This window comes from Colletotrichum chrysophilum (assembly GCF_026319265.1).
Source record: "Colletotrichum chrysophilum strain AFK26 chromosome Unknown scaffold_149, whole genome shotgun sequence".
Classification (NCBI taxonomy): domain Eukaryota; kingdom Fungi; phylum Ascomycota; class Sordariomycetes; order Glomerellales; family Glomerellaceae; genus Colletotrichum; species Colletotrichum chrysophilum.
Window position 1 is genome coordinate 83,523 of NW_026517436.1, and position 17,225 is coordinate 100,747.

General features: G+C 55.9%; 6 protein-coding genes across 6 annotated transcripts; 1 reads left to right on the forward strand and 5 right to left on the reverse strand.

The window, feature by feature from the left end:
* Positions 1-172: 172 nt before the first annotated feature.
* Positions 173-489, reverse strand: COL26b_011739 (uncharacterized protein; the record flags this gene model as incomplete). The annotated part of the gene is made up of 3 exons (XM_053184400.1): positions 173-203; positions 260-359; positions 417-489. 3 exons carry the CDS (start codon positions 487-489, stop codon positions 173-175), a joined length of 204 nt encoding a protein of 67 aa, XP_053031674.1.
* Positions 490-1,476: 987 nt separating this feature from the next.
* COL26b_011740 (uncharacterized protein) lies at positions 1,477-2,159 on the reverse strand (the record flags this gene model as incomplete). Its single annotated transcript, XM_053184401.1, has 2 exons — positions 1,477-1,574; positions 1,631-2,159. The coding sequence occupies 2 exons, from the start codon at positions 2,157-2,159 to the stop codon at positions 1,477-1,479; spliced, it is 627 nt and encodes a 208-aa protein (XP_053031675.1).
* A 1,364-nt stretch (positions 2,160-3,523) lies between these two features.
* On the reverse strand, positions 3,524-4,623 carry AGA1 (A-agglutinin attachment subunit precursor; the record flags this gene model as incomplete). The annotated part of the gene is made up of 3 exons (XM_053184402.1): positions 3,524-3,827; positions 3,893-4,476; positions 4,540-4,623. 3 exons carry the CDS (start codon positions 4,621-4,623, stop codon positions 3,524-3,526), a joined length of 972 nt encoding a protein of 323 aa, XP_053031676.1.
* Positions 4,624-6,621: 1,998 nt separating this feature from the next.
* COL26b_011742 (uncharacterized protein) lies at positions 6,622-8,689 on the reverse strand (the record flags this gene model as incomplete). Its single annotated transcript, XM_053184403.1, has 2 exons — positions 6,622-7,634; positions 7,783-8,689. 2 exons carry the CDS (start codon positions 8,687-8,689, stop codon positions 6,622-6,624), a joined length of 1,920 nt encoding a protein of 639 aa, XP_053031677.1.
* A 2,578-nt stretch (positions 8,690-11,267) lies between these two features.
* On the reverse strand, positions 11,268-13,171 carry COL26b_011743 (uncharacterized protein; the record flags this gene model as incomplete). The annotated part of the gene is made up of 2 exons (XM_053184404.1): positions 11,268-12,856; positions 13,099-13,171. 2 exons carry the CDS (start codon positions 13,169-13,171, stop codon positions 11,268-11,270), a joined length of 1,662 nt encoding a protein of 553 aa, XP_053031678.1.
* A 2,029-nt stretch (positions 13,172-15,200) lies between these two features.
* Positions 15,201-16,694, forward strand: COL26b_011744 (uncharacterized protein; the record flags this gene model as incomplete). The annotated part of the gene is made up of 1 exon (XM_053184405.1): positions 15,201-16,694. One exon carries the CDS (start codon positions 15,201-15,203, stop codon positions 16,692-16,694), a length of 1,494 nt encoding a protein of 497 aa, XP_053031679.1.
* Positions 16,695-17,225: the final 531 nt, after the last annotated feature.

A 17,225-nucleotide genomic window follows, 5' to 3' on the forward strand; every position in this document is an offset into this window, starting at 1 on the left:
CAAATGAATCCAGCTCATGATGGTTGTATTGCCATTCTTCATTGTATAGCAGTTAGTTGAAAATTCAAGACTTCAATGCAATATAGTATTACTGATCTCGACAATTCCGGTTGTCTATTTATCCATATCCCATTTCACATTACAAATCATGTCCATCGTACATCATCACCGTCTAGTTAGAAATCTTGGGATTGACCTTCTTGCTATACACCAACAACTGTCAGCGAAATTCTGCCAGAGTGCTACGTTGGCCACTTACCCAGTCACCTTCTCGTACATGTTGCGACCAGCATCGGTGATCTTCTCATCCGTGCTGCGGGGCATGTCGTGGCCAGCTTTCTTGGTAGCGAAGTCGAAAGCTAGATGGGCTGCGTCAGTTCTGCTGTGGACAATGTGGACGGCACCGTATCACATACCCTTGTCGACGGGGTCCTCCTTGGGCTGACCGGCAGCATTGGCCTGGTTGTTGCTGCTCTTGAAGGGGTTCATTTTGATGGTGATATGTAATGTTTGGGTTTTTCAAATATTGGGTCTTTGTGTTGTTGGTCGTTGTATCTGGCTTCGGCACTGAATATTGCAGGAAACGCCCCTTCTTATGTACAATTCCACCACCCTCGAATCTGGACCCAAAAACCTGCACCAAAACGACCTTTCATCATCGCCCCTCCCCCGCCTTCCCCATCGAACCTTCGCAGTGTTCCCACCATGACGCTAATCGCCTCAATCCCGGGCCCCCTCTAGACGCAGATTCCCAGTTTCGGAGCGCCGCCAGACCATGCAGACCACTACGTCATCGCCAAACTACCGTCCGACCGTCGATCCTCCAAACCAACGCACTTGGTCGGAGAGAACAAGCTTGATCAGCCTCATAATGCATGCATGCCAGTCCCTTCCTCCTAGCAAGCCGCCCGCCCCTGGACAATGTCTGTCACTGCTTCTATGTAAAGAATGCCAAGACCCAGGGTCCTCACCCATCCACGCTCCCTGCTACGATGAGCGCAGCGTGGATGGACGCAGATAACAGGATCGCCGTGTGCCGTTGTGCATCTACTTGGCCCGGCAGTTCGGCATCCCTCAGGTACGCCCCAGGCCGGGGAGCGCCGCCGGGATGTGAGACCTATCTACGTCAGTCGGGCCGGGCGTAGGGCCCCAACATGTGACGATGATGGAAGTTAGTCGTTGATCCAGACGGGAACGGTTCATGCGCTGACGGACTGTCAACCGACGGTCTTTCGTCTGATGCTACGGGATTGCGTCAGTCGTTGCCCTTTGCCAGGCAGACGCCGGCAGGCTCCTCGTTGAAACCCAGAAAGAAAAATGTCCAGTGCTCGGAGACACCGTATATGCAGTCGAAATCAAACAAAACGCCGCCGCCATTAAGCCGTCACACATGTAGCCGCTGCAAATGCTTCCGCCGTCAAGCAGACTCACTCCATCCAAAAACTGTCAGAAACCGGCCTGGTGACTGCGTCCTCCTCACGATGCGGCAAAGACCTGGAACGCCATCACCATGATCCAGACCAAAAACAACGCCCCGACAAGCGCAAACGAAAACACCGCCTGCCAGGCTTGACCTACACCACCAGTCAGCATTTATCCAGGCGAGACTTGCGCACGCTGGAAAACCTACATATACTCCTCTGCTGCAGCCACGCAAGGGTATCCAGGCTCTGGCCCGTCGGGTTGCGATTGAACACGGCAAGGTTGCACGTACTCGAGACCGACCCGTCCGGCCCCCAGAGCTGGATGCTCACGACCACGAGGCCGACAAACCACAGCACGAACAGGATGAACGCGCCAATCATGACGATGGCGGGCAGCAGGCGGCGCTGGTAGACGAGATAGAGCAGCAGGCCGATGAAGATGATGACGAGCGACGCGACGGTGATGTAGTAGGGGAAGTACCTGCTATCGTCAGCATTGCGCCCGCAGCAGCGCATGGGGGGGGGGGGGGTTCCCGTCACGGACCATGGTATCGGCAGGAGCAGCTGGTTCTGGATCTCGATAAAGGACGCAAAGACGCCGATGATGAGGCACGACGCGACGAGCATGATGAGGATCCAGAGGTTCAGCTGGACGCCGGGCCATTGGTAGCTGTGAACCCGGCCGACGACGCGGCGGTCGTAGTAGGAACTACTCGTGAGTGTTGATGCCGCCATCTTCGCGGTTGCCTATTGGACCGTTGCGCTTCTTCGTGCGGTGGTCGTAGGTCGGTCTTCGGGGATCGCGTACGTAGGCAGTGATTTCCGCGCTCTTGATCGTGATTTTGGACGTCGTTGCTTCGTTGCTTCGTCAATCGGGTGCGGTTCGCCAATCCGTTGCAGACTTTGAAAATAGTCCCGTCCTTGCCGCAATTTGCGCAGTAATGAAACGCGCAGGCCAAGTTAAGATAAAATCGGGAGGATGCGACCCAACATACCCTAAGCCTCGACACAAGGCAGAGCGACGCAATATGGAGCGATGCGATGCAGTCGCAGCGTGGTGCTCCTGGACGTGCCACGTCAAAAAGAGAAAAAGAAACGGCCGACGGGAGCGCGGGCTGCTGCGACGGCGAGGCTCTATTCCAGTCTGGGCTGCACCGCTGCACCGCTGAACCCCCCCGGTCGCCGTAGTGTTGCGTTGTGTCGGGCTGCGACGGCAATTCGTTCGATCAGGGTCGCTCGCGTCTCGCCTCACCTAGGCGAGTGGCACTCGTAGCTGCAGCCCAACGCAGGTGAGATGCGGCAGGCTTCGATGGTGATGGTTTCTTGCTCGGCTTGGCTGGATTGCGGCGAATGTCTCGGGCAACGTCGCGTCGAGTCGCGTCTCCTCAAGCCTTGAACGGCGGGGCGGTTTGAGGAAAAAGAGGTGGTGAAGTGTAGGTAACTTGGCATTTACCAATTTGTTCGGTAGCGCTGTTGCAACCCGAAATGACTGCAAAACGGTCACCGCAACAGACAACCCAGAAAGTTCTTCTATCTGCACTCGAACATCATTTGATCCCTCTCTCGGAATGTTTTCTCCCCTATCGCACGGATGCTGCAAATCAGGTGGCTGGGCAAAGGACCACCTACAAAAATGGCGATGGCTGGGCGCCCGTACGGATAAAGCCAGTCGGCCGCCTGGAAGCGGCACCCGACAGCGCACACCATCAGGGCCAATGCCATGTCCGGGCCCGAGACCCACTGCTCCCCGCAGCCGGGGCGCATCCGAGCCGCTGCCACCGCTGTCACCGCTGTCACCGCTGCCTCGTGAGTGGGTTGGGCGTGCCGGACAAGTCAAAAAGCTTGGTAGACACGCCCTGTCGGGCTCCCATACATCTGTGGAACTCAAGTCCATGGAGAGACGGATGAATTGGCATACAATTTGCCTGTCGCGTGGTATTATTGATACTCTTCTGTACTTCCACATCTCTGTCCGTTCATCTAAGGTGTTTCTACCTTGTCATAGACCATGTCTGCAGCCGACTTTGGCTGCCATCTGTTCTTGCTCAACAAGTCCTCCTCTATCTTATTCTATCGCTCTCAAAACAACAACCCGACGCCTACAACAACGACTCTCCCAAAGCACATCTCACGAGCGAGCATCCTGCCCGAATGGTCTCGCTTGCACTGTCGGCCGCCAGCTGCGGGTTGACTTCCACCAGATCCACCGCCACGAGGCTGCCCGTCTCATGCACACACTCGCAGATGTAGTCGCCCTCGCGCAACGTGAGGCCGCCGCGGACGGGCGTGCCCGTGGACGGCGCCCACTGGGGATCCAGCGCGTCCACGTCGAACGACAGGTGGATGGGCGTGTCGGTGCCAATGTGCGCGAGCGCCATCTCCATGACGCGGCCGATGCCATAGCTGTACCACGACCAGTCAGTCAATCATCGCCCAATCTTGCTTCACAGCCTGCCGGAAGAACCTACCGGTCAATATCAAACATGCTGAACGCCTTGATGCCGTTTTCCCTCAGGATCCTCTTCTCGCCGGCGTCGACGTCTCTCAGGCCAATGTAGACGAGCTTCTTGATGTTGAGCATGTGCTCCTCGCCGAGCCAGCCAAAGTATTCGGGCTTCTCCTCCTTGGCGAGGCCCGTCACGAAGGCGACGGGCATGCCGTGGATGTTGCCGCTGTCGCTCGTCTCGGGGGTGTTGATGTCGGCGTGGGCGTCGACCCAGATGACGGCGATCTCGCGGCCGAGACGCTCGCGGGTGGCCTTGGCCGAGCCGGCAATGGTGCCGATGGCGATGCTGTGGTCGCCGCCGAGCGTCAGCGTCAGGCGGCCGAGGCGCGACTGCTGGTAGACCTGGTCGGCGATGCGCTGGGTCACCGAGGAGACGGCCTTGGGGTTCTTCATGTTGCGGAACGGCGGGTCCGACTCGGGGATGACGTCGGTGTACGAGTGTACCTCGTCGTCGCCGTGGAGCTTGTAGCCGAGCTCGTCGCGCAGCTGGGTGATGAGGCCAGAGTCGATCAGGGCCTTGGGACCGGCGTCGACGCCGAGTTTTTGCTGAGGCGGGGTTGTCAGCTACCGGAGAAACGAGGAGCAGAGACGGGGAACAAGCAAGCTTACCTGGCCACCCGAAAAGCCCACAGCGACGATGCCGAGATCCTCAGGGTGGCTGAGGAACTTGGACTTGATCATGGAGGTGTGCATTGTGACGGGCAAGAAACGACAACTGGGTATCAATGGAAGAGGGACGTCTTGCAAAGGACAAGAAGAAGAAGGAGGAGGGAAAGGATGTGAATGGGAGCAATGCGTTTTGGGCGTGGAGGGAAAAGGAAGAGGGACAAGAGAAAAGAAGGTGGCACTCGAGGCATCTAAATCCTTTTCCGTCGTGCCCTCGGCGCCGGCGGCAGCGCGACGACGGCAGCGACGACGGCCATGAGACCTGACTTGGGGCTTGACTCGGCTCGTGGCGGTTGCGGAGATTCAGAAGGCGCGTGCCATGCATCCATCCCGGACGCAGGTGGCAGAGAAACAGCTGTGCTGGAGACAGAGTGTGTGTGCCTCTTACACGCTTCAGTTCCAATCCAACGCATTCGGAGCGGCGGCGACGGCGGTGCGTGGTGGATGACACCAGCCCAGCGTTCCAGCAGTCCCTCAGGTGGGACCCTCGCCGAAACCCCACCGCGGGTAGACCTGCACTTAGGGGAACATCAGTGGAGCTGCCTCCGTGGCTAGCGGCGCCGACGGGCGACGACCCCGCTGGGGGCCGCTGGAGACCGCTGGGGCACCTGCACTTAGGGGTCTGGCGCGCCCGGAGCTGTGCCACTTAACGGCAGGTGAGCCCCGAGCGTGCGTGCGAGGCATTATTTAAATAGGCCCGGCGCCCCCCGTCCCACGTCCATCGCGAGTTGGTGATATCCCTAATGGCAGGGCGACCCGAAGTATTACACTCGATAACTTTGCGCACACCGTCCGCCAGGAATCGTTGGGAGCACACGAATCAGCCGGCCCCCTCCCTCCCTCTGCTTCGTGTTCCCGTCTTCTCGTCCTTCATTTTCTCTGCTCGTCGGCTCTGTCGTCGCGGTTGGCGAACCGCTGCTGTTCGAGGCTGCTCATCGACATGCCTCCAAAAGTGTCGATTTCTCGAGGTTCGCTCTAGGATTCGTTATCGCCAGCCTTATCTTATCGATCTCCAAGCACCTGGATCACTCGCTCATGTGGGATTACCTCAGCAATCTGCGCTGTGCTGCCCAGCAGATTGAGGCCCTCCACCACACCAAAACCGCATCGCGAGGCCAGCCCCACCAGCCATGTACATCACACATCACACACTCCACGTTCCCCCCCCCCCCAGCTCCAAGCAACGACGGGCTCACATCAGATTGAATCTCACCAGGCCGTCGGCTAGGCCGTATTCATCCAAGCGGCCACACCGCAGCTTTCAGTCTCGGCATTCACGCCTGCATGCCGTTATCAATCAGCTCCACGGCCAACTCTCTCAGAGGCCCCATGACGATGACGCCCATCCTCATCTCCCGGCACAAACCGGAAGCCATTGCAGTTCTTTTTCTTCTTTTCCCACATTGTGACCACCTTCTCGTCTCTCTTGGATCGGATCTGTTCCCCTCTTCTCATCGGATAGGGCCTGGCCATCACATCTCTGCACGTCCATATAACGACATGGCAGTATCCCTGGCGTTTACGTAAAACTTCGCATTCTCGAAACTAGTGCTGCTGCCTCACTGCCTCGCAAGCGCCACGATCCTATTAACCCCGTGGCCTCGCCGCCGGCGACTGCTGTTTGAAAATGCATCAAGTGACTGTCAACGAACAAAGCATACAACGCGGACCCCCGTCGCTCACGACCGGCTTCGCTCGGCTTCCCTCGTCCTCCCTCGTCCGTGTCGGCGGCTTCAGCCGGCATCTGCGGATCAAACTCCGAGTCGCCTCTCTTGATCTCAATGGTGTCACATACGTGAACCAAACGCGAAAGAACACCAGACATGGTTTGTTGCTGTCTCTGTTGTACACTGTACCTGATAACGTGGCCCATAGCCCTCTTCTGATTCCCCATTTTGTAATGCCCTGGTATCCGTAAACAAACCCGCACTTGAAGCGTACAACTACGATCGCCCGTTCCGTCAACTCCCAAACGCCATTCCCAAATCCCAGCTCATGAAAAAGTACCCGCGCCCATATCTTGCATCATGTCGCCGTGCTCTCCGCCAGCAAGTCGTGGACCCAGCCCATCCTCTCTCTTCTCTCGTCCGTCACGCGCGCGTACTCGAGAAGCAGCCGCAGCGTGTAGATCTGCATGTCCTCCTTGCGCAGCGCCTTCTCAGCCCATGCCTTGCCGTCCATCGCAATCTTCTCCGCCTCGGCATCGTGCGCGGGCCTGTCGCCTCCGTAGCCCAGAAAGTACTCCATGATGCCGTAGTAATCGTTGAAGCGACTGTCCATTGGCACGAAATGCTTCCACGCAACCAAACGGCTATCGTGCCACTCGCGCCAAAGGGTCGCCTTGATGGGCAGACTCGTGCTCCCCAGGAATGCCAGGTACCGTCCGGAAAAGCTGTTGCCGTCAATGTCGGGGAGGTACTTTGAGTCGTACATCTCGGTGAGCATGACGCCTTCCGTGACGTTGAAGTGCGGGCTCGTGTAATTGCAAGTGCCGGCGGGGCCCTGCGGCTCGCACATGAGGTCTGTAAAGCCCACGTCTGCCCAAGAGCCAATCCACTCGCCGAGACTGTTGATGGCCTGGGCCGCGAGGTTGTACATCTTGTCCGGGAGCGAAAAGTTGACGGGGTCCATGGTGCCGTCCTCCGCGCCGGCGACCTTGGTCGCGTTGTTCATGGCGACGAAGCGGTGACGCTGGAATCCCCTCCAGTTACTGACGCGGTTGCGCCCGCCAGTCGCAACGCCGCGCCACATGACGGCGTCCTTCTTCCTGCTCCACGGCCCACCGTGGTACCCGCCGCCACTGAAGCGTTCCTCTTCGGTCCAATACATGGCTGCGGGGAGAAGGATCTCGTTGTTGATGGCCAGCTTGGAACCCCCGAACATGGGGAAAAGGACGGTTGTGGCGGAGGTGCTGAGGGGTTCGATGAAGATGCCATTGAGGCCTTGGAGGTCAGGTTGGTGGCAAATTTCGGTCGACATGGTGTAGTTCGCGACGAAGCCATCTCGCATGTGGGCTTTGGAGTATTTGGTGCCGATGCCTGGGGTATGGTCGAATGATTTTTGAGTCGCTGCCAGCCGGGCAGGGCTGTCTGGAGGACATCCGCGACGGGCAATGAGCCAATACTGTTCTGGAAAGAGTTAGTCCGAGACAGATCATCGATTCGATTGCCGAGGGGCGGCACGTACTTGTCTCTTCCCAGTGCTTGCTCTTGACCTTTACGTTCCGATCGAGCTCCTTCTTATTGTTCGGCAGCGCCTGGAATGTGTTCATGACCTTTTTCGGCTCGGGCATCCCCTCCGTTAGGGCAGCGTCACGCATGTACTGGGCCATGTCCTCGTAGGGCACTACCATGCGGGGCTCGTCCATGGGGTTGAGAGCAATGTCCATGTCGGGAAGCAGGTGCTCGATCGTCTTGATCATGTTCGTCCAGTGGACGGTCCAAAACCACTCGCTGATGCGGGTGGCGCGACCCTTGCGTACCTTAATGGTCATCTCGTACTCGGCCGCTTCCTTGCGGATGCGCGAAGGCTCCATGCCCCAGAAGGGGCGCAGGTCGTGGTAAATTTGATCGAAAAAGTCCTCGACGATGACGGCCTTGCGCTCCTGGGCGAACTGGAACCAGGCGTCGAAGCCGGGCGGGGGGTGGCGGCCACGGCGGTCGCGGTAGGCCTTGGCGGCTGCTGTGAGAGTCTTGGACTCCTTCTTCAGTAGACCATTGAACCTCTCGTCGGCTTCCTTGATGAGCGTATCGATAGGGTGCGACCCTGTGGCGGCGGGATGCGTCTCGGCGGGCCTCTTGGGAACGGCGCCCTCGGCTTTGGTGGGCTCGTCGTCGATGGGGTGGACAGGCTTCGGCGCGGGCTCGGGGATAGGCTTCTCGGCGTCATGTTGTGTGTTAACCGGTGGGATGGAATCTGGTTTTTGAGGAGGTGTCTGTGGCCTCTCGGGCTGAAGCTGGGTCGTGGGGATGCCACGGGAGCGAGGGTCGAAGTAGTAAAAGAGGGCCAAGACGAAGACGGCGGCGATGGCGTATCGTAAGAGGCTCGAAGGGCGTCGCGGCGGGAAGGCCGCGGGTGATAGGAGCTTGACCATGGTGGGCTGCTTCGCGGTCGACGATGTTCTTGGTGAAGCGAGAGCGCAAATTGGTTGGCGCCAGCGTTCGTCAGGTTGGTGACGTACGAGGTGAGCCCGGTCGAGGGGTTGTCCCTGGCGGCTGGCTCAGCCAGGCCAGCTTTGAATGCACCTCGCAGCAAAGGGGCTTGACCGGCCTTGAGGTCGGTGAAGGCCTTGAAATTGAGTCGAGATGCTGGGAAGGGACGCGGCGGAAGGTTGTGGTTGTAGGATCGTTTATTTGGTCGGGTCGTCGGAATGCGGGCGTCGATTCGGGTATGGTGAACGGATGACAGCAGGAAGCTTGGCTCGTGGGAGGGGAGGGCCTAGACGAGAGAGACGGCAGGAGCGGCAATGACGAGCGCGAGGAGAGTGGGCGCGGAGGTCGTCAGGTCCAGTCGGAGGTCTGGGCCGTGCCAGAGATGTGAAGGAGGAAAAAAGCGATCAAAGAGCGAGGAGGTCGAAGCGGAGAGCGCGCGCGAGAGAGAGAGAGAGAATGAGAAAACACGATCGGCGGACGGCAGGTGGAGTTGTCAAAAAGAAGGGGAGCCGTCCATGCGAGGACGTGACGAGCAAGATGCAGGAAGGAAGATGGCCGCCAGATACAAGACGCGGTCTTTCTCGAGCAAGCCTAGTGTGGTCTGGGCGGTGCAGATGACTTGAGGTGATTGATGATGGAGGCGCTGCGTCGGGAGCGTGAGCGTATGTTCAATTAGACAGATACACCACTGGCACCACTGTCCTGTCACATCTTGAGATACCTTACCTTACCGTACCTTACATGGCCTCTTTACTGAGTAGGTACCGCCTCCACGTCTTGTCGCTGCGCAGTGGATCCTGCATAGCGGGAAACCCGCAAACGCCCACGCCAGTTTCATCTTGGATGCACACCAACTACTGCATAGTACAGGCACTTGAGAGCCACAGGAGTTGCTTAGCGGCTTATCTAATCAACTGAGATTCCCCAGGCCCGGGAGGAGGGACTTGAAAGGGGCTACATCACGATACCTTACCTAGGTCTCTTAGGTACATCAGACTTGGTTGTCCGTCTGTGTCTTTGTTCTGGGTCGATGCCGCCTCTCCCTGCCTGAGATGAAGTCTGGACGGGGTGATTGGTGTAAGGCGGTTCAACTTACCAGACCTTACTTGCCTAGGACATAGGACACTGCCTGACAATCAAAAACTACAGGAGCCAAGCTTCAGCCACAGAGACGGACGGCAACGCGGACGACCATGCCAATGCTGTCAGAGACATGAAGAGCTCAGGGGTTACCCGACCTGCCTGACTACATAGCACCTACATAGTACCTACACAGCACTGAACCACCTGCACTATTGACGCTAGGCCCTTGCAGCTCTCGTGGCGGTTGTCCCAGCCCGCACAGGCGTCTGTCTGTCTGTCTCTCTGCAGGTCTCGGATGGTCTGGGCTCTCTCTGCTTGGTCGGCTCCCCAACGAAAGGGCCTGCGAAACAGAACATTGTCTCTACCTACCTACCTGCCTGTGTGCCTATGCCGCTGTTTCTACCGCCCTTGGTGGTGGTGGTGGTGTGCATGTGCATCTCTACTCCAGCATTTGAATCTCGTGAGACTACAAATCTCAACTCTGCCTCCCTACATCATCAGCCTCACCTCTCCTCTCCTCCCTCTGTCTCCGGCTCACCCGACTTGGACACGCAACGTGGCCATTACCATTGGATGATGGATGGATGCCCGTCGACCCTCTGCCCTCCCGCAATGCGCACAGTCTCAGAGTATTCTGTCACTTGTACCTATCTTATCCCATCCACTCCTCCACCGCCATCACATCAAATCACCTCACCTCATACAGATGAACATGCACATCGCCCGTCGCGTCCCCCTTTCCCCATCCATGGCTTCTTGTCCATTCCAAGTCATCAACCTTGGCTGAAGCAGTGGGCCCTGCCCACGCTCCCTCGCGACCTCCAATTGAGATCCAACAGTGAGCCGAGATTCAGACGCCTTTGCACCGCTACCCCAGTCTTTTCCCCTTCCACCGGCAGATTGCCCCCGCCGCAGACCTGACGGAGCCGTGCCTTCAAGTTTGAGAACCATCTGCCGTCGCAACTTGTCGTGGATCCCATCATGGCTGTGCTCGTCCAATCCTTGTTCCAACCCTCATTTATTGCGCAAGCCCTCGTCAATCTGCTTCTTGCTCAAATGTATTCAACGCTTTTCGCTTGCAGATGAGCCTCGCCGCACCCACCGGAAGTCGAACCCTCCCATCCATGGAACATTGCTCTCATCAAACCGAGAATCCTCTGCTTCGCACATACGCGTCCATCGCCCGTCCGTTTTTGACCAGAGTACCCCTGTTCCGTTTGCAGATTATGTCGTCATAGCCTTCGAATCCTTATCCATCCTGTGACTTGATCGCATTGGGCTGCCACCGACAGATTTTGCAGAATGTGGAAATAATTTATTGATTGGCGATCTCATTTGGGTATGTGCAGTCGATCGCGTCAGTATCCCCGTGCGAGGAAAGTGTGTCTATCGTAGTCTACGTTGTATCTCGGCTTACTGCCGCGTCTCCGAAGCCCGTCAGTTCAGAGCAGCCGCAGCCGAGAAACTACTCCCAGCTCCGACGTCGCCATCCTCATCCTCCGGCTCCGAGCTCTCCGTAAGCCGGCCGATCAGCTCCTCATACCGAGGCCGGAAAGGCCATGACATGAAGGCCTCCAGCAGCTCTGCCCACTGCTCCTGATTCATCATCCGCGGGCACAATTCCGCTTGTCCCGACCCGGGCAGGCCGCCCCGCGCCGGATCCCGCAGGCTCGGGCAGTGCGGCAAAATGCCGTCCGACGCGCCGGGCCAGATCCGCTCGAGCGCCTTGCTGACGGGGTCGAGACTTGCACCCATCATCGACCGCTGGATGAGTTCGAAAAGATCGCCTGCTCTTGACGACTCAGGCCCAATCTCCCTCAACAGCGGGTGCATCGCCTTGGGTTGAATGTCAAGCAGCGTGCAGCCCACATTCGGGTAGAACTCGTTTGCCTTGGCTGCTATGGGCTCGTATGGACGCTTGTCCCAGAGCAGCACCGGGGGGTCTTGAAGGAAGATGTGCGCATTGTCCTTGACGAGTCGAAAGTCGATCTTTTCGTTCTTGTTGAGAGCCATGACTTTCTCGTTCCACGCGCGTTCACGCTCCGAAATCTCTTTTTCGGGGATACCCTGCTGGCGCAGATGCCCAAGGTCGTACAGCTCATCCAGGAGGGCCTTGTACACCTCAGGCTCGGCAGAGTGCTTCTTCGCCATAGAGCGCAAGGTCACCAGCCGCTTGAATTTCTTCAGGTCTGACTCCTTGGTGATCTTGCCGCTCTTCTCCTCTGCTGCCAACTCTTCCAGCTCATCGAGGTATGGTCGGTAAATGTCTGGCGGCATGGTCCCTGCGTACCGCTTGCCACCGGCAACGTACGGTTCCGCCCGCTTGGTGCTCTCCATCTTTCGACCCTTGGGAATCGCCATTCCATTTTCCTTCATCCGCGCAAGCGTGGCCGTCGTGCTGTCCACATCGATCCATCTGTCTCTGGCGTACCATCCCGACTGCTCAGTAACGTCGGGGACGGCCACTGGGGCGATCCATTCGCATGTAGCTTCAGCTTCCATAGCAACCTTCTTCCTCGCCTGTATAAACTTCGGCAAAATGGACTGGTAGTCATCTGATCCGGTCCAGACAAGCATTCGCACGAGGCCGTACTTTTGGAACAACTGGCCGGTATGTATGCTGTTCAGCAACTGAAATAGAACGAGTCCCGCAATCGACTCGAAATTTCCGTATCGCTTCTTCGGAAAGAGCGACAGATTTGCCGTGACCAGGAGTGTGTCGTTTCGCTCCGGCGTTATGCCAGGCCCCTTGGGTCGCGGTGTCTGGTTATCAACGTGTGCCAGAGCAGAGCCCAGCTCATTCCATAGTAGCCCAGAGCTCGGTATCAACTTCGTGTTCGGTCGCGCGAGGAGCGGTTCGAGGAAAGACGTGTAAAGGCTCGCATCCGGTTCCATTAAGATGTGTTGGCGAGGCTTGAGGACGTCGTGGAGTTTGCGGCTCCAGAGGCCTGCGCCAGGGTTGATGTCGACGAGGTCGCAGCCTTCATGGCGTTGGAGGGTCGGGCCGATGTACTTGAGAATGTCGTCTGCGATTGCTCGGGTTAGAGGTAAAAGATAACTGACGTCAAATTTCCATACCGCATAATTCATCGCCGACAATGTTGACGCGTGCCCTGTCAGCATCGGGAAACTGATCTGGCGGTCCCCGTGCCCCGCGACGACCCTTTCGCGTCGCCTGTGTTTCCCAGACGCCCGTTTCCGCTAGACGAGTAGCCGCAGGTGATGTTTCTTTGAGAATAGAGGCCGATAATTTCGATTTAGCGGTCACTCTCTTGGTCTTCTTTGTCGCGCTCGAGGCGGATCGTCGAGGAAGTGTTCGGTCTGGGTGGATGGACAACCATGGCGACGCAGCTGGCCGATGACGCAGATGCCGAAAAGTGAGTAGCATCGGCAGGGGAATGCAGGCACACGTTTTGTTGTGTTGGTAGAGTTTGTCCCGGAGAGCAACGATTGTTTGAATGATTGATTGATGGCTGCGGGGCAGAAATATTCTCCAGCAGGTGTGCTGATAGGCGATAAGCGACGCCTGGCCGTGCGGTTGCATTTCTTGCCTTGCTTTCCCTTCAACAAGATCACCCGTGTCCGCGTGCATTGACACGTTCCGGCGGCGCAGAAAAAGTTGCCGTCGCTACTCGCATGATACGTTCATTATTTGAGATGTCATTTCACCGTTGCATCAACGGCTTTGAAGCCCATTGATCCAAGCGGCACAGTTTCATTGTCATCGAAGTTGCAATGCATATAGATTTCCATCTTATCAGACCAATACAGCTTCGTGATACCCAATCCAAAGGATGCAGGGACACATGTACACTTTGACGAGGAGACTTGATAGGAGACTTTTTGATACCTTTGCCCATCAATAACGGCTTTGGAAACTTTCAGCTACGTGACGCACGATGAGTCCACAGTCTATGACTCTGCTACTACTTGCATAGGCTTCTGGGAAGTAAGGGTGTGAACGAAGGCAGAGACTGTGTAGATGATTCTCTCAGCCCTGAATGGCTCAGCTATGGCAGGACAAACTAGTTACACATGTAGCAGTTGCAGAAAGAAAAGTCCGAATGAGTGTGTAGCGCTCTTGTACAGACGCTGAGGCCAACATCTGAACTGAAGCCATCTACCTCCACGGGGTGCATTTTATTTCCCCAGATTCTCATCGCTTCATTCCACATAATATTCCTCTAGGGTTTGCCTAGATGAGAAAGCAGTATGGAAGGAGATCATTGTACCTTGGAACTTGCAACTATGGCTGCATATACGCAAGCCTCTGCTGTACATCATGTGGACGGGCGTGTTTACAGGTTCTTCGCTGTTCATGCTGGTCTGACGAGTTGCATCTGGGCATGCACCACTCTTCCCAAAATTGAACCCAGTGCTGACTTCACATTACATTTGTATCAAGCCCCACAGGTTGGCCTTCCACATTGCCATGATGATCTGTGACGGGTCCGTCGCAAAGTGCTTTGTTGTTCGCCTCCACCCCGCATAGCTTTGCCTTACGGTCTTGGTGGCGGGTGCTTCTGGATCAAGAACAGCCAATCTTGCGTATTGGGGAGAGTTTCGGTTTACATAGGAAAACTGGGAACTGGAAATAGACATGTTGAAAGAGGACTGCGGCATTTCCTGTAATTGCCGCCACCAAGGTTTGAACGATGACTGCTTGCGAACGTTATGATATCAACTTTTAACCTCGCTGCTCTTGTCAGCCGACGTCTTCCAATTATAGAGAAGATGATCTAACAGCCTCAGGGCGCGTGTTGCGAGCAATCGAGAAAGGCCCCTCAGGAGAAGTCACTTCGTCTGCGGCGCGTTTGTCGGGCAGCTGTGTCTGCTAGATATGTCCTCTCCGCAAAGTTGTGGACTGTCTATCAGTCTCCTCCGCAAAATCCTATGGTGGAGAAGTTGAATTTGGCCGAAAATCCCTCCGCAATGCGCTGGAATAGACTTTTTCTCGAACTTCCCTGTTGCCCCAGAACACAAACTGGGGTAAAAGTCATTTCGGTAATCCCGTTACATTAAGTGCAGCAACTGATCGAAGAAAACAAAAATTATTACTTCATAAGTACCACTCTTTTGACGGATCGACGACAGAATTGGGGAGCCGTACGCCAAGAGTCTTCTTATCCGGAACCCCCGTAGGGTTATAATCATCGAGTCGTGTCACCCCGCGAACTCCGTGGAGCACGGCGTGGAGCAGGCGCATTTAAGTCAAGCAAAGTCGTACGTAATTGTAAAGAGGCAGAATGTGTCTTCTAACCAAGTCACCGAACAACCCTCTCCATTACTTCTTCTGCAGACCTTTTATCCCTTGAGTTGAGCCTCGAGATACCCGCTCGTCTAACTAGACGTGCCGATTCCTGGGCAGCCATGGCCGACTACCAAGTAACCACCGAAAAGAAGACGACTCACCGAGTCGACTCAAACGACACCGAGGGTGAAGACCACCGCAAAATTGCCACCGAGCCTGTCGATGTTTTCACCAATGAAGATGGCGACGTCAACTTCCGCGGCGTCTCATGGCCCGCGGCGGCCGTTCTCGTTGCGAAGTTCCAGCTGGGACTCGGAGTGCTGAGTCTTCCCAAGACCTTCCATACTCTGGGCTTTTTCCCTGGAATCCTCTGCTTCATAATTCTCTCGACTATGACTACCGCCTCGGGTTACATCTCCGGCAATGCGAGGCTTTACTACCCGCAAATCTATAGTGTCGCCGACGTGGCTGAGATGCTGTTCGGCAAGAAAACAAGGGAACTTGTCGGCTTCCTCTTCTACCTCTATCTCGCCTTGACAGCCGGCGCTGGCATGCTCGCCTCCTCCGTCGCCCTTAACGCGCTCTCAGGCCACGGCGCCTGCACTATGGTATTCGTGGCCGTAGCCGCTGCCGTTGCTTTTCTCATCGGCGGCGGTTTCAGAAGTCTGGACAAGATCGCCTGGGTCAGCTGGGCCGGTTTCGGCTGTATCTTCGTCGCTATCTGGACGACGGCTATCGCCTGTCTCGTGCAGAACAGGCCCGCCGCAGCCCCCCAGACGGGCACTATTGACCTCGATATCCGTATTTTCCCGGACACCACTTTCTCGCATGCAATGTCGGCCATCTCAAACCAGCTGTTCGCCGTTGGTGCTTCTGGGGTCTGCTTCTCTATCGCTGCTGAGATGAAGGAACCCAAACACTTTGGCCGCGCGCTGCTATGGGGCCAGGGAATTGTTATTGCGACTTGCATCGCCATCGCCTCCATCGTTTATTCGCAGGTCGGCCAGTACCTTGCCAGCCCTGCCCTCGGTTCTGCCGGTCCATTGATCAAGAAGATTGCCTATGGTATAGGACTGCCTGGTCTCCTTGTAACAGCTATCCTCTACAGCCACACTGCTGGCAAGTACTGGTTCGTCAGAATCCTCCGCGGTACACGCCATCTCCAAACCAGTACCGCCAAGCATTGGCTTGTGTGGGGAGGCTCGATGTTCGTCACTGTCGTCTTCGGCTTCATTATCGTGGGAGTTGTTCCCTTCTTCAGCGACTTCCTCAGTCTTGTTGGCTCCCTCGTCAACCCCGTATTCACACACATCATTCCCGGCTTCATGGTCTTGTTCTACGTAGCAAAGAAGCCTCCTATGGTTGGCTTGGATGGAGCGCACGCACATGAGCACCACTCTTCCCCGGAGAAGCATTGGCTTCTTGAGGCTAATGATGCGGCCAAGAGCAGCAAGAAAGACATGGTTTTAGTTGTTGGTTCATGGAGCATGATTATCATTGGTGTCTTTATCACTGTGGGCGGCACGTATGCGACTGTTCTAACGATTAAGGAGGGTTATGATAATGGTTCTATTGGCGGTGTATTTTCATGTGCGGACAATTCATCAGGCTAAACAATCAACTAGAAAGTAATTTTTAGGTTAACTATTAGAACTATAAGTCTGCTTACCGCTTTTTCTAAAATTATCTTGGAATGAGATATTGTTTGAGATCTCTCAATAGACTGACCAATAGATTTAGCTGCATATGCTAGGTTTGTGAGGAGATCAAGAATCTGTTTAAATTTGCATGCAACACTTGTTTCAAGTATTCATTAAAGTTTAAGGCGAGGACCTCCTCAAGTGGCACAAAAGCAGGTCGAACGACACTATTAGTAAGTGCAAGTGAAGCCCTTCTTCAACTGCCCCCTTAGCTAGTGCTACCCTCAGCTATACGCTCTTCGTCATCCATCTTTCAGAATCACTGATGAGCCTAGTATAAGCCGTAGTGAAAGCTAAGGCTCCCCACATCAGTGAGCAAAACACGTCCGATACGAGTTTACAGACTAAAACGAATTGCAGGTCATTGATGTACAAAGAAATTACCCTCAGTGCCTTCCACCTCTGTCGGGCATGCATAAATACATAAACTTGAATTGAAGCGTC